This window comes from Chamaea fasciata, unplaced genomic scaffold (assembly GCF_029207755.1).
Source record: "Chamaea fasciata isolate MVZ Bird 193981 ecotype frontalis unplaced genomic scaffold, bChaFas1.0.hap1 SCAF_1, whole genome shotgun sequence".
Classification (NCBI taxonomy): domain Eukaryota; kingdom Metazoa; phylum Chordata; class Aves; order Passeriformes; family Sylviidae; genus Chamaea; species Chamaea fasciata.
This window is the reverse complement of record NW_027094086.1, coordinates 25,141,483-25,163,395: the sequence shown is the minus strand read 5'-3', so window position 1 is coordinate 25,163,395 and position 21,913 is coordinate 25,141,483. Positions and strand designations below refer to the sequence as shown.

Here is a 21,913-nt window from a genome sequence, read left to right as displayed (position 1 = left end):
GAGTGTCGATGGGGCTCCCGGCCCCGCTGCTGGGTGTCACGGAAGAGCTCACTGCTGGTGTCTCTCCTTGCTGCTGGGCTTGGAGGGTCTGTCCACAGATGTGATGGTGCTTCTCCCAGTCCTTGTGCTGGCAAAATGAGCCACAGTATCGTGCTGTGTTGCAACCACTGCAGGTTTCACTAGCTTTCCGGCCACAGTTCCAGCAACTCTAGAATGCAAAAGAGGAGGGAGTTGGGAGAAATTAGCTTTTGTCCTAAATTTTACAGTAAAAACAGCTGGCAAGGAACTGCTGGTAAACCCTGTGCCTAAGGATAGCTAAGGCATCAGTAAGTCCTACCTTGGGTACCTGAACCTGTTCCACAGGAGCTCCAGTCACCTGGAGTACTCTGTCTCAGCAGCTGGGCAAGAACAGAAGAAACTCTTTGCTAGTACTAAAGATGCAAACTCCAAGTATGTCCCACATCCAGCAACCAGCGGCATGCTGACTAATAGAGAGTTTTAGGAAAACTTCTGCTAGCTCCTCTTACAAATTTATTAAAACAAATAATGAAATATGCACACGGAAAAAAGTGGTTCTCCAGAAGCGGAGAGGGACTAATGCAAGACAAGAAAGGGAAAAAATTACTTAACACACAGGTAAAATTTGCTGACTTAGGAAAACTTGCTACCCTAGGAAAACACAATTTTTAATCATCTGAGTAATACCATTTGACTCAGTGGCACTTCTAGCAGTGAAGTTAAGCTAGAGTCTAAATCTTTGGCAGGATGGGGAAGCCACTGCAGAATATGTGTGCTATTCACTTTAACACACTCTATAACTCTGCCAGCTGGATGCTGAAATACAGCTAATCCTTTAGTGATATTCCTCAACTACATTAAAAAAATCCCAATTCCAGAATGAAAAAAAGACCTAAATCCAGAACACTATTTTAAGGAAATTAGACTTTTAATCACTATCAAGTGGCTTTAGAAGATATTCCTGCATTAGTTCCATATTCCCTCTTTTTGCTGGTTTTCCTTGTTTTGGAGGGTTGGTTGCTTGTGGTTGACTGAGTGACTGTCCTGTGCCCAGTAGTTCTTTGAGATTGAAATCAAAGGTACATGGGCATTCTCAATTCATACTGATTAAACACACAGACTAAACCAGGTAATTACAGATACATGTGTTGGGGAGGTTTTTTTTTTAATTCATAAAATTGTTCCCATCTTTAAAAACACTTAAAAAAAAAAAAAAGGTGGAATTACCAACACAGAGAAACAGATGTTTCTGGTAGTTAAATGTCAGGAATTCAGACTCCTTGTCTGAACCAGGCATCACCTGGTTTTGATTCAGTAGTCATTGTTTCAGGTTCATTTGCTCACATTCTGTCCAGTGCCAGAGAGGTAAATCCACCTTTGGAAATTAATAACTATACTATTTGCACACACCTTTTCTTTAAACAACCTTTTATCTCCACAATGAAAAATAACTGTAAGCAATTTAGACCACTGTACACGAACATGTACACACACAGACATATTTATGCATACACCAAAACGACCTGACATTTTTGCACTAGCATTTTGTATTAGCATTTCATCCTGCTAACCAGAAAGATAACTAAATGTGATGTACCTAGATTCTCCTTCTTTTGCTATACTAATATTTCCTTATCATAATATTTATTTATTATATTTTATTATATATTTTATATATTTATATACTTATATTTTGCATTTTATAGGTATCTTTATTTTATTTATTTTATATTCTTTAGTATATATTCTATTCTATATTACAGTATTTCTTAATTTCTTTCATACTAATTTTCATTTTGACCGCTTCACACTTGCATGTATTGCGATCAGTAAACATCATCCATTGTACTTGCACAGTTTCCATATATTGCCATGCCTACTGACGTCCTAGCTATTTGCTTCCAACCAAATTGCCAGCCTTGGGTTTGGCCCATATTTCCCTTTATTCCCTCATCTGAAAACAAATGCACGTGTACAAACATCCTCATGCAGACTTTTCCGAAAAGACACCTTCCTCCCACACGGAATAATACAGAAGCCAGCCAGCAAATGCCCAAGTGCAGGAATTCTTCCCCTGTGCAGGTCTGTTTGAAGCATTGAAGTTCATGCTTTAGTTGTGTAGGACTTACTATGAGGGTATCAAACTTATTCAAGCATCTATTTATTATAGGTCAGCATCTAAAGAATCTTCACTTTGCTTCCCTTTTTGAAGAGCACATAGAGATCTGACTCCAGATGTGACCAGAGCCACCACACAGTATTTCAGTATCTTACCACATGATCTGCATTGACGTCAGGAAATAGTAGTTTAATTCTAACAGTATTGGTTCAACTTTCTTATTAAAATAGACATCAGTTAACTATCAGACTGCACAGAACTTGCAAAGTGATACATAGGTGCAAGGTTTTAATGAAATGGTGGAGTACTAAGCTGGCTCCTTACATGATTACTTAATGTGTCCTACATTGTTTGGTGTGTGATTTGGTTCATTGGACATATTATTTCTAATTTAACAGGTCATTACAGCTTTAGTGTAATTGTGGGAATAAAACCACATAAAATACAAGAATTTCAAAATAAATTTTACAGCTCACATTTATGCAGCAACTTACCGCATTTGAAAATTACTACAGTGCAAATTAACACAAGCACACACATCACAGGGAGCTTGTACTGAGACAACAGCTGGATTTGACGTGCAGAACTCCCTGTCCCACACAGCCCTCACCATTGTGACCATTCATTGCTCCTTCCCATGTGCAAGTAATGAAAAAGAGCAGCAAAGATCAGGCTTGGGCACCACAAGCTTTGGAAAGAAATGCTTTCTGTTCACAGCGCTGGCTGATAGCCCCAAATTTTACCAAAGAAAAGCCAGGCTTGAGACACCAGCTAATAGCCTGGGCTGTGCTTTGTACACCCCTGTTGCTCATGTACTTCCAGCAGATCCAGCTACCACAGACAAAGCTAGACCTCCCTTTGGGATTGAACATACTCAGGGTATCTTCCTTCCTGGGATGCTCAGCAAGTACCAGCAAAATGGAGCACCCTCACTGAGGTAGGTACAAAGCATCTTGGACAACAGATGGCCACAGTGTCATGTTGGTTACAAGATAGCAACCTTCATACAAGGGCACATGACCACAACTACAGACGGCCTTACACTTGATTTAAGACTATCTCCTATCACTGGCAAGATCCAGCTGTGAGCCCTATCAAGGCTGAGATGATGCACTTAAAATACGGAAAATCAAGCAAGACAAACAAGACTTTGAAAGAACTTGAAGAAAGGCAGCAAGATTAATCAGAAGTCAGACAAACACAAGCTGTGACGAGAGACTGAATGAACTCAGACTCAAATATGAGATGATAGCCTAAAAGGGGCAGTAGCACCCAAACATTGCAATGAATGTTACATCCACTTCTCCATGGATGAACAGAAGTAACAATATCAAAATTCTGTTAAGAGCAGAATCAAATTGCCTAGAGATGTTGGAGAATCCACATCATTAAAGCACAGGAAAAGCAGAGGGAATGGTACAGATAGTGTTGATCATGGATTGAAAAGGGAGAAGCCAATCTCTCAAAGTCTCTGCTGGTCTACATATTCTGCCTTTAGGTAGTAACCTACTACACTGCACTTCCAGCTCATGCTATATAGAGTTCCAGACATAGCTAAAACTACGAGAAGGACGGGATTGTAGTTTAACTCTGTGTTGATTGGCCTGTGAAACAGTGAGGTTATACAAAAAGCTAGATTCTCAGACTACATAATTCAATTTAACTTCACTACCTTGAAAATGGATTAAGTCAATGAAATTGAGCTAAATTACATCAGATGGGAATCTCACTCCAAATTTATGCCACCGATCATATTTCATCCTCCTCTTTCAACTGACAAGGAACATTAGTCTTAGGTCAGAGCTTTATCTTAGGTCAAACTCTCAATTCTCATGCATTTAAGCTTCCATCTTCAAACACTCCTGTTTGCCTTAATGAAAATTCTTATAAACAAAAGGTCTCCATTTCCGTGGTCTCCAGTACCAAAACATATATTTGTCATTAATTTTGCCCATCCTGTTGCTTTCATCTCTGAAATATTCAACCAGAATTGAGTATTTGCTTTCCTCTGACACTCCAACTGAGACTCAGTATAGAGCTTGTTAAAACTAAAAAAAAAAAAAAAAAAAAAAAAAAAAAAAAAAAAAAAAAAAAAACCCAAACCAAAACCAAACAAACAAGCAAAAAAAACCCCACCCAACAACACACAAAAACTCTTGTTCTGTCATCTTTGAGAAATTCCGGATTTCCCCAGTTTACCATGAAAGGAAGCATGGCTGGTAGGAAGAACCCAGATTTTTCCCAGTTCTGCAATGCCCATGACATTCAAAATTCTATCACTGCTAACCACAAGAAAAGGAACATCTAGAAATCACTGAAACCACAGGGGCATAAATGAGAACTGTATGAGCTGCTGAATACCAGTGTAAAAATCCAGCCAAGTTGTTTATGAGAATTTTATCCAAGACTCATTAGAAAGGGAAATATATTGGTACTTTGGAAATTCCCACAATGTGTCAAAATGACGTTCAAACTTCTAGATATTTCTAGTAAAGTTACACCTATCACTGAACACCCCAGGCTTGCCCAAACTGCTGTTTATTGAGTGAAATACATGAACTTTCATACAAGTCAGTGAGAGCAGCTAAATCCTGCAAACAGAAGTGTGCAGCAGCCCACGGAAGAGCTGTGCAAGCTGGCGAGCCAGGCTTAGCTTAGCAGTCTGGGGCAGTGCCAATGTTCACATCACATCTGGACTGATCCTGTGCAGAACACATGGCTCTGGTGCCTCTGTACTGCAGGGGATGATGTGCTACTTTCCAAGAGATGCTCTGCCAAAAAAATTAAACATTAGCTGACATAGGTATTAAACCTAATACCAGCCTGAAAACTAGGCTTGCCTGAATCCCACCACCTGATGCTCAGAATCAGGTTTGCTGGCATGGTCCTGGTCTCAATGGATTGGTCAGCAGAGATTGAACCCAGCTGTCTTCATAATGTCAGGTGTGATATTCACATACAACATGAACTGCTGCAATATAAACAAGCCCTAACATTACACATCTCCTAAAAGCAGTGTTGGACGAGTTACATACTTGTTTTATCTGAGCAGATGTCAGCATCTGCTTTAAGTAGAGAGAACTGAAACATTTGTGTTCCTTCCCTGTCCCCAGCCCCCAGCCTACTCAAAAATGAGGGAGAACACTGAGTGTCAGATTTTTCAGTGGCATTTTGTACCAAACCAGAAAGACAGATGTTTTGATGATCCCACCCCTCCTTACAATCTGGGCAGCCTCTTTGCTAAACTGTTCACCCTCACTTTTAAAACTGATTTGCAAAGCAGCACATTGCAGCCAAGGCAAGCACAGCAGTCTTAACAGAGTAGGCTGCTCACACATGTTTCTGTACCTAGCCAAGCCAACTACTGATGAGTGGGTCATCTTTTGTCAAGCAACTGTAAGGAACTGGTAAAGAAAGAATTTGTGGCTCAGAACAGCTATGCTGAAGGTAGGCCTTCTCCTGGTGCTTTTGCCTTCCAGCAGCAGTCTGCTCGGTTAGCTGGTCCTCAACCAATTTCAATAAGAGAAAAGCATGGACATTAGTTGGTCAGTTGCCAGGTCTTATGTGAAGAAACTATGAAAATCTTTAGAAAATAAATGCACAGACACTGAAGCAGTGGGAGTGCAAGTTAAACCATGTCAGGAAATTAAACCATGTCAGCAAGTTAAACCATGTTGAACAACTCTAAGACAAGTAAAGAACAATAGTTCAACAAAGGATCAAGTCTGAGTCAGAAATTCTACCTATGTTATGGAACGTGGTCATTCTCAAAATCTTGCAGACCACTTCTTAAAAGTCAAGATGCTTCAATACTACACCTCCCCTATTGGTCTTCTTACTGTCTTGTGCTCCCTTAATTTTGGAATTTCGATCTGTTCATTTTAATATGCCCAACTTCACTTTTTTTCTTGAAGAAAATCTTGTACTCAGGGATCCTCATTTTTCTGAGTTAAAGACAAAGCAAAACAGACTACCAAAAAAAACCCAAACAAAACCCCAACCCAACACAGAAATCAGCAGCACCAACAAAAATTATCAAAAATCCAATCTAGTTTCTTTGTGAGATCTCTGAAAGGTCTTGGATTAGGATTTTGTGATTATAATAATCACAAAAGTCATGAGTCTTGGTACTAGTTATTATTTTGAGAATTGTAGCAGATTGCAATAAAAATCATAACACAAAATTCTCACACCAGAACAGCTTCAAAAAGCCCCAGCTAGGTCTCAGCTGCATTTTACTGAGTAAAAAATGAAGGGAGAAACCTTGCCAATAGACAGGGAGTGGCCATACCAGTCAAATATTGTATCTGATACATTACAAATCTGGCATCAAATTCTCCTCTCCATTCATAGTTTCAGCAGCCAAAAAAAATAATGACACCCATGAGAGAAATACTGTCTGTCAGGAACTGCATGGAGGTTATATAGCAGCCTATAGTGAGCTCTCTTGCACGCCTTGGCACAATGTCCCAGCAAGGATAAGGAATGAGGAGACATGCTCAGCATTCCCCCTCGACCTCCAAGACTTCACAGGCTGCACTGTAACAATCTCAGATTTGAAACTGGAAATATTCTAGCTCTAGAAATTTTACTCTGGTGCCTTAGGTGCACAGTTATCTGTGTTGCTGTAAGTGTTCTGCTGAAAGCTGTAAACAGAGAGAAGTTTATGTAGACTTACAACCCAGATAAATGAGGAGCAATGTCCACAAAAAGAATCAAGAGATAATTGATACCAAAACAAATGTGGAGTTTTATTCCTCAAATCTGAAAAATGCAGTCTCAGCTCTGAAGAAACACATTTCAAACACTGGCAAACTGATCTCCTGTCCCCAAAGTTGAAGGAAAAGCCCAATCCCTTCTTACAGAAGTCATCCAAAAAGGTAACCAAGCCAGCCTGAGTTAACAAGTAACTGTGAGATGCATTGCCCTAAGTGTTTGGAGTTTGTCATAATTAGAAGCCAAAGAGGAACTACTTATAAATAGATGCATCTAACTCAAACTAGTATTACCATCATCTCCCCTCACAGTTAATCAATCACCTGTAAACACAAACTGTCAAACTTGATTTCTCTCTGATGGGTTACTAAAAACTGTGCTACAAAACAGCCCTCCCGATGACCACAGAGGTGGAAGTTGCAGGATCAGGACACTAGGTCTCATTTCTGGGTCCAGGAGGCTTGTAACCTCCCTGAGGGAACACAGGCCTGAGAACATCAATAACCTTATCAGCCACATTTCTTTAGAATGCAATTAAAAGAATTGTTTGCCTAAAGTCCTGTTCACAAAAAGGGAAAAATCTTATAATCAGTTCTGCTGCAGAAGAAGTAAAGGTGTTGTTACATGGCTTTTTCCAGAGCTTTAACTGCTCAGAAGTTAATCATAGCACACCAACTCTCTACACATTCCTTTGGATACACATTTGCTTGCAGAAAAGTGGGCTATATGTACTGGCACCTAAGTACTTCCTCTGTCCTGCTCACACTATATCAGTTCACTAAATAGATTTAATTTGCTGTTTCCTCCAAAGGTATTTTAGGGAAATAGAGGTTGGATATTAGAAAAAAGTTTTTTACAGACAGGGTGATAAAGTACTGAAATGGTCTGTGCTGGGAGATGGTGGAGTCACCATTCCTGAATGTGTTAAAAAAAGACTGAATGTGGCACTCGGTGCTATGGTTTAGTTGAGGTGTTAGGGCTGGGTTGGACTTGATGATCTTGAAGGTCTCTTCCTACCTAGTGATTGTGTGAGATGCTGTGTGATTTACCTTTGGAATTTTGGTTTTAATGATAGGAGTCTCGTGTGTGTATATATATAAATATACACACACAAAATGACAACTCTTTAATGATGCTATGTCATTTAAAGATGCCCTTTCTATGAACAGCGCAGGAAAATGCCCTTGAGTTTCTTAGATACAAAAGGTCAATAAATTGAATTTATGTCTCATTTAATCTACAGTGGAACAGTTAGTACTTAAAGGGTACAGATACTTCCCCTAGTCCCTTTCTTCCTGAGAAACTTTCAGATGCTGAAAATCAATTCCTTTTGTCTCCTTGTTATTCATCTGCTACACATTAAGGAGAAACTCTGGGCATTCAGTGATCCCACAATAGTCTTTCATCTCCAGAGAAACCTGGTATGAATTAAAAACTTACACTCCCTCAAATTACAGATGCGTACTGCAGCATGCCACTGACTTATGTGCTGGTGATTTCTGCCAGTGTTCTCAGCATGCTGCAGGTAGCTCATCTGCATCTCTGAACTTAAGTGACTCTTCTACAGCACTGCCCGTCCAGCCCACAGCAGAGTGTTGACACATGAGCATACACAAATGTATGTCCCCATGTAACAGGGACTGTCACCTACGCTTTTGCCCAACTCCCTACTGTTTAGAAGTTATTTTAAAAAGTGGGTTTGCTACAGTCAAGATGTTAGTATACAAACAATAAATACTTCATGAAGATAAGGCTCTTTCATTTCAGTGGTCTTGAAAAATGGAGATTATATACAAATAACTTCTAACTGACAAAATTTCCTTGTCATGTCAGTTTTTAAGGGCAGTTTTAACTTAGGACTCTTTTTTTTTAACAAGTATAAAATTTAATTGCTATCTAGACTGATGAAGCACCGGTCAAACACACACTGCTCTTTCACTCCCAGCGTCCACGTAGTCATGCTGTCAGATGTCCTGTATCATGGCAATTCAAGGTTTCCACTCTCAGGCCTAAAAGCACATCAAGGCTTAACATACTTATTCTTGTTTTACCGTTTGATGTCTCAGTCTATTTTTTCTCCTACCAAATGTTCTTTGCCCACTCCTCAACTCTGAACTATTCCCTGCAGACTAAGCAATACATTCAAAATAAGGAAACACTTGCAAATTTACATTCCTATTCTGTCCTACAGGAACCATCATCTTTTGCTAATCGCTTCTACATCCAACACTTTCCCCAGACAAGTATTTAGTCACCTTGCTCTACAATCTCTTTCATGTATAATTTCTTTAAATTAGATTTCAGTGTCAAATGTTTTCCGTGAAGCATCTTTTTATCTATTCAGTATGGTATTTTGAAAAGCTTTAAAATGATGCTATTGCAAAGTCAAATTAGAACATTATACGTAACCCTGAGCAGCAGTTAAAAGGTGCGAACAGAGCTCAAGTTCACTAGCTATTTTGGGCTCAGATTACAACACAGCCAAGAGGATTTGGAACTTGGCATATGCCTGAAATGCACATCCAAAGCATCTGTGCAAAGAGTTAACAGCGGGCACTGATGCCCTGTGTCACACAGATTAAAGCCAGCTCAGACACACCTGTGGTTTGCAGCCACAGGTGATGCTTGCCCAGCAAGGCCCTTACCTCACTCGAATCCTCCTGCTGATTGATGACAGCCAGGGCGTCCTCTGCCGCCTGGCGCTTGGCTTCGGCAACAGTGCGCTCCATCTTGGCCCTCTCGGAAGTGATCATGTCATGGGCCTTCCGCTCGGCCTCTGACACCGCCTTCTGCAGTTCGGCCATCGCCTGCCGCTTCACTTCATTGACAGCCTCCTCTGCAAGGCAGGAGAAACCCCATCAGCACAGCACACCTGGACACGGCCTCGTGGGACTGACACGGGAAATGCATTGCTACTGGTATGGTTATGCTGAGATTAATCTCAATTATAATGACAGTCTTCATTCTGAGTAGGACACAGAGGAACCTGGTTCCTCAAGAATCCTCAGGAAGCACTGAAGTGCTTCTCTTCTTCCCCATCATCGAATCCTCTACCACTAGTAATGATTCTTGCTATTTTGATTCTCAGTCCGTACTTCCTTAGGTACAATCATTTCAGATCTCTAGTCCATTTCATTTGCAATCTTCTTGAACACTGAAAAATTAGTTTTGCAGTACAGCAGATATATGCATATACTTGTCTATAACTACTAATTAAGACATATTACAGACCTTTTTTTTTAATGTATTTCTAAGCTTGGGGAAATTAAGACAGGATTTATTGTCTTAATTTATTGTCTTTAACAATTCTTTCTTTCAATTCTTAAACAATTTATTTGTATGTTAACAAATAAATACGTGAACTTAAAAAATCCCCAAGAGTTGACTTAAAATTTTTAAATCCCTGGTCTAATATCTTTTCTTGGACATGCCAAGAAAATGTATTTTTTATCTTTAGATTTTTTATGTGAAAAAAATTAAAATTTGTTTATGAACATTTATTTGACCTCTTGATCTGTCCTTCAAATCCATGTTTATACTCGAAGACTTGACTTCCTGGCTCTTCTAAGCTCTTGAGCACACCCTGCCCAGCAAGACTTTGGAGCACCATTTACACTGAGCTGGGGCACCCCGCTTCATTAAACTCAAACGTTGATGCTTCTTGTAAAACAACTATGGTAGTATGAGTTCTTGCTTTGGTATATACTAGTGTCATATCTTTAATTCCAGAAAACATGGATTGTCTCAAATTAGTTATTTGGCTTTTGATGCAGGAAGAGTGCAAAGATTTTACTAATGAACAGTCTTTTAATTGACAACTAAAACAAGTAATTTCTTTTTTTTTTTAATTAACTGCTCTAATTAACAAGGAAACTATCCTCCCCCTGAATTAGTTTATCTAATTTTCATCTTTATTCAAAGCAAAATGACAATGATTAATTGAAAATTTAATAAGCAGTAATTATTAACTTGGCAAACCTAGTACCAATTAACACTCTATTAAAACTAATTATGACATGTTTCATTCAAGTGTTTGCACTTAATTGTTTCATGCACTTAAAACCCACCTTAATTAAATGTTCTGTTTAATTAAAGCCACAGATTTCTATTTTCTATTAAACATGTTTTACTGTAGATTAAAAATCTAAGTATTAGAACAGTGTTACATGTTTGAGTTTTAGTCCAAGTATTTAGCCCAAGTATTTGGGTGTGCGCACATGCAGACATAACCCCTATATATACTCAGCCACTCTCCTGAGTTACATCAGATAGCTCTGCATGTGTTATTTTAAAAATAATATCCACATGAAGTTTCCATTTTCAGTTATTAGGCAAATTACAATAAAGGCTTAACTTTAAGCCATGTACTAACTAAAACTGAACTAAAATGAAAGAAAAGCTCTCTTGAGGAGTATGTGTGCATGTTACATGTGTGCATATCTGCAAGAGATGTTTCAACTGAAGTTTTCAAGGGGGTAGGGAGGGATTTAGAGATAAAACTTATCCCTTTATTTTTATGAGGCTGAAAATATGCCCTTATATTACCCTACCATAAATGTTGTTTAGGGAAAAGCCTCAGGAGAGGAAAAAATCATACCCTTCAACCATACAGCCAAGGCTTAATTTACTTTGAATATTCAAGGTGAATTAAAATTCTATCTAAGTGGCAATACAGGACAATAATTTTTGCTTACGATCAAAGCTACAGCTAGTCTAATTGTATATGCAAATCAGGCAATTTATATTTAAATTATGCATTCCTATTCTAGTCCCACAGGCACACGCAGATCAGCAAAGAGAATTGGTAGGACATTTGCAAGGTGCTTGAATATTTATTACCAACTGTAACCATTCACTGATCACGAGAAAAGAAATATACACAGGCAAACATACAGATGCAATTTTATTACCATTTTCACACAAATGAGCCAACTTAAATACAGGCGTTTCGTGTCTATGAACTGCAGTTACTGACAAAGTGGATTTCTTTGCGAAAATCTGTATTCTTGCTGATATTTGTTACGAATAGAAATGACCCTTGTATGACATGATGCACTTTTGTTACATTATATAAATTTAGTTTTACAGTTAGGTCTTTGCAGTGTTTACAAATGCCAGTTTCTTATATTAAACAGAAGCGAAATGCTCCAACATTTTTACATGGACTTCTAACTGTAGTTTTTTGTCCCAGATAATCTATTTCTTTTCAGTCCAAATACAGAAATTGAAAATTATATCTTCTATTTTGTGTAAGTTTTTTGCAATGCTTCTAAGAGCATGAAGATGCTGAAAGTGCTTTTGAGGCCATATTGCTGATACTTTTTGATTGGCTTAAACTATGGATTACATTTTAATATTTCCATTAACTTTGATGACAGAATTTGTGTTGTGTTATACTACATGTGAAAATAAATAAGTTGAAATACGTCGGGTCACAATGCACCATCATTATTTCACTATATTACAAACTCATGAACACCTAAATAATCAGACGAAATTTCGTATCACTGATTTTCTTCACAGCTTCACAAACTAAATACTACTGACATCTTATAGACATAGAATGTAAGCTGCATAGTTTAAGATAAATTTGTGATATGGGTGATAGCAAAGGAGATTTTTATTTGCCTTGACAATGCTGAGCTATGAAGGCCAAGAATTATACCAGCACCTTTCCTTTCCCTGCACTTCCAGAGAATAGAAGAATGATTAGATTCCAGTGCCAGAAAGCAGAAATCTAGAAGTTTTTAAAACCAGGTATCTGAGACGCATGTACCTGCATACTCTGCCTTCCCAGTAATGCTAAGAATTCTTGGCATAAATTCACTGTCATTTTAGGGATGCAACTGAAATCTTCCTTCCCTTTGAGCAGCATTAACACACAAAAGAAGCTCCAGAAAGCAAACAGCTTGTGTGGAATAGGCATTACTCAGCATGGTCTGAAGTCCTTGGAGTAGACTTAATAGAGATACTTATCTTTCACCCAAAATGATGATTAACAAGCCAGCTCCTGGTCACCTCCCTCCCATCATCAGCACATTTATCCACAGGGTGAGAAAAGAAAGGTGGTGGGCAGATGTGCACTCCTGTGCCACCGCAACATTTTGGATCATTTCACTATCAGGCTGACCCTGGCAAGGTTGGTCATTGGCAGTTGGTGACAAAGGATTATCTCAGCATCATATCCCAAAATGCATCATCTATCTCAGGACTACTCTGTACAATGTCCAGGACCCTTATTGTCTTTGTAAGACAAAGGATGGTCATTTCATTCCTCTTCTGTAACTCCAGAGCTTTCAGCTGGACTGCCATGGACATTGGGCCTGGCTAAGTGACAGGGATGGCTGGAAGACAGTTCCTGCATGACACAGAAGAAGCTATTGCAGCAGCCCACTATGGGCCTGAGACGCTCTCTGTATTTAAAAAAGGGAAGTATGTACTCCCCAGAGAGCAAGTCATCCAACCTGTGATCTGACTGATTCTCATTACCTGCCTCTCTCCCTCATGACTACTGAAGAACATCAAGAACTTATCTCAGACTCTCCATCCCCAAATCCATAATTCAATGAGGTGAAATCAGGGTATTGATGACTGCTTTCTACCGGTGTATGAAACTGAAGTGGGCTTATATGGCTTTAACTCATGAGGTAATTCATATTATGTCCTTACTCCAGCAACCATAAAAGCACATGCCTAATTTGGTATTTTTCAAGAATTACACTGGAGTCTACCAATCTCCAAAAGTTTAAAGTGAATCCTTCCCCCACATACTTTTGAGTTTGCTTGTTAACTGTTTTTATGCCACATTTTTTCAGTGTAATGGATTCAGCATTCCAAACAGAATTCCATACTTGATTCAGCTCTCTGCACATTTGGACTTTACAGACATTTGACACACAAAGAGATCCACACTGAATCAAAAAATTAATCTGTAAGGGATTTGTAGTCTTCTTGACTGGGAGTTGCTGCCCAGCCAGGAAACTATGGAGCATCTCAAATGGCATCAGAGACCTATTCTCACAGAGCTGAATTGCAGCTTTACTGCCTTCATCAAAATGTGGATACCTCCAGTTTCAGACCACCCTCCTAAAAATGCAGGACCATGATTTATGAAAGCAGTATGCTCTCTCATGTTTGACTAGGCTTAGCAACAGATACAGGTATGCATCCTGCAGAGTCATGCTTCTTTTATTCTCCAATTCACATGCACAATCACTTGATTTAAACCCACATCAGCCTGAAAATAAGAGACTAGAAATGGGACCAAAGGAAAGACTTTGTTTCAAAGGAACTGATGACATAAATGTTCCCAAGATGACATCACAGCTCCTGTACACTACCATTTGTGAACACATGCATTGTGAATGCACATCCAATTTCATAACTCAAGTCAAAAGCTTCAATTAACTTGTGTTAATTATGAAGAAACTTTTTTCTATTATTGTATTGAATCCATGAGTTACAAATAACCTGATACCAAATGACATCAGACCCTAAATTTTGCAAGAGGACTGAAGTTTTTGAAATTCAACAGAATAATGCTCCTCTAAGTGAGATTTCCAGGGACTGCCTTTTTTTTTTTTTGTATTTTTCATTTAAAATATTAACATAAATAAGGCAATATGAAAAAATTATTGGGCACTGAGTTACAAAGGCTACACTTTCCTTGGACAAAACCAAGAACATGTACACTGTTTTACTATTTTTCACAGAAAATGCAATAGTTCTGAAAACATTAACATATTGACAAATGTAGACTTTACACAATAAACCCACATTACACACAAAACACAGCTTCTTGTCTGATGCAACAAGTTAACAGCATAACATTTTTACATGTATGCTTTGTATCTAGTTTAAAATACACTGAAAAGCAGCAAGCATTTACAGGAGATTTGATCAGAAAGCATCAATACTGCCGCATATTTGCCATTTAATCATTAACTGTTGCTCAGACAGCTGCTGTAGACTTCATGGTTATACAGGTGTTCAAAAGCAGGGGGGTGTGTTTGGGTGTATAAAAAGCTCCTCAACTATCTCGATGGAGTTCAAGAGCTGCCTCCTGGCCCCTCTGAAAACAAGGAAGCTCTGATGTCAGTGTCAAAAGAGCAAAGGTTTAGCTCCAGCACCAGAGTGGGATCCTCGCCAGGAAACTCCTGTGCTCAGGCAGAGTTTCAGTGTTAGGAAAACTTTGCACAACCACAACGTCTGCCCAGGGTGCTTTCCAGGCACAGGCAGATGCTGTCAATGCCCTGCAAACAGCCAGAGCAGCTGCAGAGATGTGGACTTGCTGACTTCATTGCACACTCTGCAGGTTTATGAGCACAGGCTTCACCGGGGGCTGACAGGCACAAAATCTTTTTTAAATTAAGAATGGATACTTTGCATAGTTGAAGTATTTTTTTTAACAGGTGTACTTGGGTTTTTTCCCCTCCTTTGGGAATTCTTACCTTAACTAGGTAAGAACCCTGAAACTTAAAAAAACCCGCCCACGCTAACCTCCCTTTTTCTAAATTGCTAACAGACAAACTTTTAACATATCAGCTTTCAGCCTGAAACCATTAGAAGCCCTGAAAATAAGGGTCCATATTGGAAGTACTGGGAAGTCTAGGGAAGTTATTCCCCTAACTATAGCAGCAGATGCTTCTATTATAAAATTATTTAATGTACTGATCAGTTCCAGTTTAAGATTATTAAACACAATTTCTTCTTGTTACTAGTAAGGCCTTCCCCCGCCTCCCAATTCCTCACATCAGTGCATTAACAACTGCACACAGCTGCCAGACGACTAAGCTGGTGTTTTTAAACAGTCCTTACCAGCTTTCTTCCAGATCTCCTCTGGCACATATCCAGACGCAGGCCTGTGAAGGAATTCCCGATGAGATTCTGCAGGAGGAGGGGGTGAAGAGGGAAAAAGAAAGAGCATCATAAGCAATGCTGGCTTGTTGAGAACAAGGCTTAGAGAAAAGTACCTTTTCTCTTTAATTTCTAAGCTCAGACAAAGAAATCAAGTGAAGCTTTTCTCTCCTCAAAACAAAACGGATGCCATGGCTGTACCTCATGAATGTCTCAGACCAGATCAATGCTTATGACTTGAATGTCTCATCTTAAGCCAAGTTAAGATGTTAATTTTGTTTTTATTTTACATTGTTTTGAATTAACTCTATATGACAGTATCCACACTTTTAAGGGAGGCTTTGCGAGACAAACTGAGGGAGTGACATGCTTTGTCCTTTCTCACTGTATTTAAGAAAAGGAAAAAGAAAGAGGGCAACAGTGCAGGTTTGGCACTTCTGCTCTGTGCAGAATAATGAGTGCAGAAAAAAGTCAAGATGTCATTCCAGTGATCAAATAAGTTGCCCACAGAAAAGCAAAGGGGTGTTTCTCTAAGTTCAGAGCTATGCTTTCCTATATCTGAGCTCATGTTGGCAACTGTAGCTGCAAGAGTTGGAAAAACAGAACCTTTAACTTTAGGTTAAGCCCCTAAATACATGCTGCCAAACAACCTCACTGGAGCTGAAGCTTGCAATTCAGCCACATATTTCAATTGCATTTTGACAGTTCTTTCCCCTTCTCCTTTTTTTTTTTTAAAAAAAAAAAAAAAACCAAAGAAAAACAAAAAAACCCCAAAAAAACCAAAAAAACAAACCAAACCAAAACGGTTTAACCTTTAGGCCTGGGCCTAAAGGGTTCTGAAATCAGCAAGATTACTTCCACAGGGGCTTTAAAGACCTAAGATCAGATAATACAAAAAGAAAATTCACTTTGGCCTGAAATTTAGCATACAGATCCTCAGCAGATGAAATTGAAATTGCTTCTTTCAAATACAATTTTAAAACTGATTAACTATTATTCAAAGTAATAGAGGATAAAATGAAGAAAAACCCAGCCAAACACATAAAACTAAGTTCACCACCATGATTACTATTGCCAGTGTGTCAGAATTCAATTGCCTAAATAAAATAACCTGATTTGTTACATTACAGACATGTTTGAATGTTTTTGGAGATGCTGCTAGAAATCAAGTACCTGTTTGATGTCTGAGCTTGAAATATAACAAGAGTATACCTGTCATTCTTTGAATACTAATTTTGACTAAATGTATTCATTTTTGTATCTTACAAGCTTTTATTCACTACCTTAGTCAAAATACAGTATTTTTAAGAAAAAGGTTGAATCATCAGGTTTGCAAATAATTTCTTACACCACTGCATGTAACTATACAGTACTGTTTACGTAGAGTAGCCCACAAAAGCTTCAATACTTTTAAAAAATAACAATACTGCAGGCAGCTAACAAAGGTGGAAATGACAGGGGATTTTTCATCAGAGAGTAGGGAATCCCAGTCCCTGTGCACTGTTTCACAGATGTAGTTTCTAGCATGAGAATCTGCAGACAGTGACTGGGAGTACATCTTCCCATCTGACGGGCAGCTGAGTGGATTTACCCAGCCCTTCTGTTTGTCACTGAAGTATGGGACAACAATTTAAAATAGAATTTTGTCAGCAGACTTTCACACCTCTCAAGCATAAAATAATAAGACTGTATGTGTGTGTATGTGGGTGTGTCTGTGTGTAGATTTTGCAAAACAGCTATTTATATTGGTTTAATCAACTTGATAGAGGATTTCAGATCTGATACCAAAAATGGGAAAATGGCTTGGCTTGAGTGATTCTGGAGATGACGAATAGCCTTCTGTACAGTTTTCATTCCTTAAAGGCTTTTAGACTTACAGGCACAGTGCCAGTTCAGTTAGGGGGACAGAGGCAATAGCAGAAAATGCTGTTTGAAGGCTCAAGAAAAATAAAGGCAAAAAATTAAACCACTCTTATTTGCTCTTCAAGGAATACCTGCAGGAAACGACTCAACCAGGCTCCAAATGTAGCAAAACAAGGACTTTGTTGCATTCATGTCTTTACTTTGTATTGAGTCTGTCTGCTATGTAAGGTACCAACCAATGCAAGGGGAGCATAACCTTGATTTAAGTCTATGGCTCTTATTTTTGGGGGAAGGAAGAAAAAAAAAAATAAAGAAAAAAAGACAGAGGGATGTGGAACTGATTTTTTGGTACACATGACTTTCCAAAAATGGAATTCAATGACATAAATGACCAGATTGCCAGCTAATTGTTAAAATTTCCAAAACATAAACATCAATCAAGCTCTTATTCCAACCACAAATTATTTACATGAGGAATGAGATCCTCTGCTTTAAGAAGACGTAAATCAAGAGCTTATGAGAGACTTTCCCATAGTTTGGAATGGTGCACAAAAAAGACAAGAAGCACTTGTGAAGATAATAAAAACCATATTTTCCAAGCCAGAAAAATTTTAGTAACATGGCTATTGTTTAGTCAGTAGTGATGAGACCATGAAAATAATCTTCTTTCTAAAGTTAAATTACAGGAAATGACCAGAGGATATAAATCTTACATATTAGTGTTTTTAAGGTAAGGAGTCCTTCAGCTTAAGCATCACAAAAATTGCTCATTAAAAGTGAAGCACAAAAGATCTTAACTTGAGCATCTAGGAAACTCAAACCAAGATTAACACAACTGAGTGAAGTCCCTAAAATACTAAATGCAAAAGCAACAACAAAAAACCATAATGAGGAGAATACATGATATTAAATAACTAACTGCAACACCTAGAAGTCAAAGTAAATGCTGCCTGGAAGGAAGCAGAATGAAATCAGACAACATTAAGAATAATCTGAAGTGACAAGGTAGATCATTCAGAAAAGGACTTCGGAAAAGGCTTTCCATGTCAGACATAATAACAAAGGTTTGTTAATGGTGAAAATGCAACAATATCATTATGCAGAACAACAGTATGTACACCACTGAATTTACTTGAAATTCATGGCAAGGCATGAAAACATGTGTTGGTAATTAGTCGAGTTCCAACTGAACCAAAGGAAAATAGAAAGCACGTATGTAAGAGAATAATCTGTACTTGTCTGTAAGAGCTTAAATGAGTTAAGAACAAAAGAGATTTTTGATATCAAAAATGATATTGGAATTTTCTATTTTAATGTGAAACAAACTTCTGAAATAGTACGAAAGTTGTTGGAGTGGGAGAGAAGAATACACATGAAGAAAACACAGAAATTTGCATTGGTTTCAGCTCTCACATTCAAATGAAAAATTTTGGTGGCTTTAAGATCAAGAGAAAAGGTGCTGAAAGAGAGTGATGTGCAGGGATGTGGAGAGTTATAAGAACAGCCATAAATATGGATCTGCGAAGTGAAACTGAGATGAAAGAACCAAATAAATTATATGAACTCTCATGTGATAATAAGGCTCAAACCCAAGAAAACAGAATAGGAAGACTTAGAAGGAAAAGAAATGTTCAATAATCTCAAAAAGCCTAATTCATGTTTGGACAGAAGGACAGAAGGTTAGTTGGCAAAACAAAAGAATTGAGGTTTTTATCACTGGACAGTGACATGCACATCTATAGCACAAAGTGTTAAGAAATGGAGATGAACAGCCGATGTTTTGATGCTCCCTTAGAATTTACTGCATTCATGAAAATATTGGCAGTGATAATAATACCCTACATGCTGTAATGAATATTAAGACTCAAAAATAATAAAAGATACATATAAGCAGCTCTGAACAAATTAAATATATATGCCTTTTTATGTATTTATGTAGTTTCCATGTTTCATATGCAAGTTCTGCTTCATTCTATCGTATAATAAATGTATCATCATTAGTGGGACACAGAAAACAAACAAAAAAAATTCTCAGAGCAACAAATATAAAATATTCACTGCCTTGTTTGTAAGAGTCAAGTTCAAAAGTGTGCCAGGTCCACATAATGAAATATAGAGATCTGAAGGTGGGTAATACTGAATGAGAAGCATACCTTGCAAACCTGATAGGGGGGCAAGTGTTCCCAGCATTTTTAAGTATATCTTTGCCCTTCTTTGCCCTCTAATACATTTTTGTGGCTATTGCAACACCCCTTGAAATAGTGTTAAAAATATAGTTGTTGTGTTCTCATTGTAAAAGAGTAAGAAAAGAAAAGCTACATAGGTACTGTATTACTAAATCATCCTCAAGCAGAGACCACTTCAGAACCAAGCACTGAGAATACACCCATGCAATATTTCTGCAGCTGGAGCCCTGCCTAACAGCAGGCAGTTCACTAAGCCACAATCTAGCCCAAACCTCCCATGCAGTGAGTGGATTAAGAGCAATACTTAATGTCATCAGTGACCAGTATCACAGAGGCTTTACATTCTAGAATTACAAGTTATAAATGTTACTGTGGTATTCACAGCATTACACTTTGCTCATGTTGAGAATGTCATGCATATCACAGCAATTCTGATTATCTGCAAATGGCAAAGGAGCAGGTTTATTATCACAGCATGGATAGACATGTGTTGGCAGGAATGCTCTGGCTAACACTGAAAACATGACGGTGAACAGCTTTAGAAAAAATTAAAAAGGGTCTGAAAGGGTTAACATTTAAAAATGAATTAAGAAATGGCTAACCTATGTGTTTCTGACAAATTCATACACTTCTGAGAATCCTGGTTTCCTGAGGCAAATCCTGCAGGTATTGGCACTCTTCAGCTGGAGATTTCAAACTCTATTTTGCAAGATTTCCATTCAGATAAATTCAACAGACACAAAATATCAACACTGCTACAGACCTTCTGATGTGTGCCTGCTCCACTTATCTAGAGCCACAGCTGCACTCAGTATGGTTATAGATCTTGTTTATAACCCACGATGCTGAAGAACCCTCATCTTTAATTTATCCCACTGTGTGTATTTCAGTATACAGTGTCTGATATGGGTAATTATTCACTATTAGGATGAAAGTTGCAGTCCTGCTGCAGTATGTAGTACTGAAATTCTTCAGCAGAAATGGAGGAGTTGGATGATGTATTATTCACTTCATAGACCATCACAGTTAATCAAGTGAATATATATAAAGTCTGAGTCATTTTTAGACTTTCATAAACATGCATTATTCAGACCCTCTTACCTTCAGCACATTCTTGGAGAATAATGGGAGCCTGTAACCTGTTGTAGCTGGCTAATGTGTGTATTGGATTGCATTGCATTAAAATGAATGATCAAGTACTTAATTTAATTTTTTAATTAAAAATATCAACAGAGAAAATATTGATCAGATACTGCAAACTTCCAGGCTCAACATGATTTACAGAGATGTCAAATTAAAAGAACAAAAATCTTTGGCAGGAAGAAAGGTCTACTGGTTCAAAATGACAACCAGAATTTTCTTCAATTACTTTTCAACTCAAACTATGCATGCTAGATCTCATCTCAGAGTTTTTCAGCAAGACCTATCTATGAAGACTGTGGCATAATGTTTGTAACAGGAAGTTATCACTTCAGTGATGATATTTGAATCGGAAAGAAAAAGAAACAAAGGCACAGATAATGTAGCCATATGGCCCCCATTTTTTTTCTTCCTTGCTAGTAGAGATGACAAGATGGATTTAAAGGGTGGATTACCTTGTTGGGAAAAAGAAAAAAACAAAACAAAACAAAACAAAACAAAAGGTACAAAGGGAAATCACTGACATTTAGAATCTCTGTAGCAACCCTCCCAATATTTACATGCTGTTGTACTTTAATTAAAATATTGGAGGAATTTTTCAATCCCGTTTTCCCCACTTCAAAACTAAAATAAAATGCCCTAAAGCATCTCAAGGCTCGCAGACACTGCTTTAGTGTCATTATACCTCTGAATGTCAGGGGTTTTCATTTTGCTAACAAGATTACTACCAGATTTGAGGAAATATGAAGATTAGCTTTCCATAGACTCCAAAGTATTTTCTCCCAGTCATGTCAGACATAAAAGCACATCTTACCAATATTTACAACTGACATGGATGCTACATCAGTGAAGCAATCCAAGTTTCATGTTTGTGAGTCTCAGAAGTATTTTTTCAACCAAATAACCAAAATGGACAAGTTAAAATTGAATGGACTCACTCCAACCAGTTCATTTGTACCCACAGTACTGCAGAGCTGACTGATGTGTCCAATGCCAAAGGCTGTGCTGCATAATT

At 38.1% G+C, this 21,913-nt stretch overlaps 1 protein-coding gene across 5 annotated transcripts in view; it reads right to left on the bottom strand.

The window, feature by feature from the left end:
- Positions 1 to 21,913, bottom strand: part of RUNX1T1 (RUNX1 partner transcriptional co-repressor 1) — a 114,669-nt gene that overhangs the window by 3,877 nt on the left and 88,879 nt on the right. For all 5 annotated transcript variants that reach the window (XM_066178947.1, XM_066178918.1, XM_066178929.1 and 2 more), the window contains 3 exons: positions 15,671 to 15,739; positions 9,499 to 9,689; positions 1 to 208 (listed from right to left, as the gene is read on the bottom strand). The exon at positions 1 to 208 is cut by the window's left edge and continues 3,877 nt beyond it. In XM_066178947.1, the coding sequence (XP_066035044.1) occupies positions 1 to 208; positions 9,499 to 9,689; positions 15,671 to 15,739 (468 nt within the window). The remainder of the gene's footprint in view (positions 209 to 9,498; positions 9,690 to 15,670; positions 15,740 to 21,913) is intronic.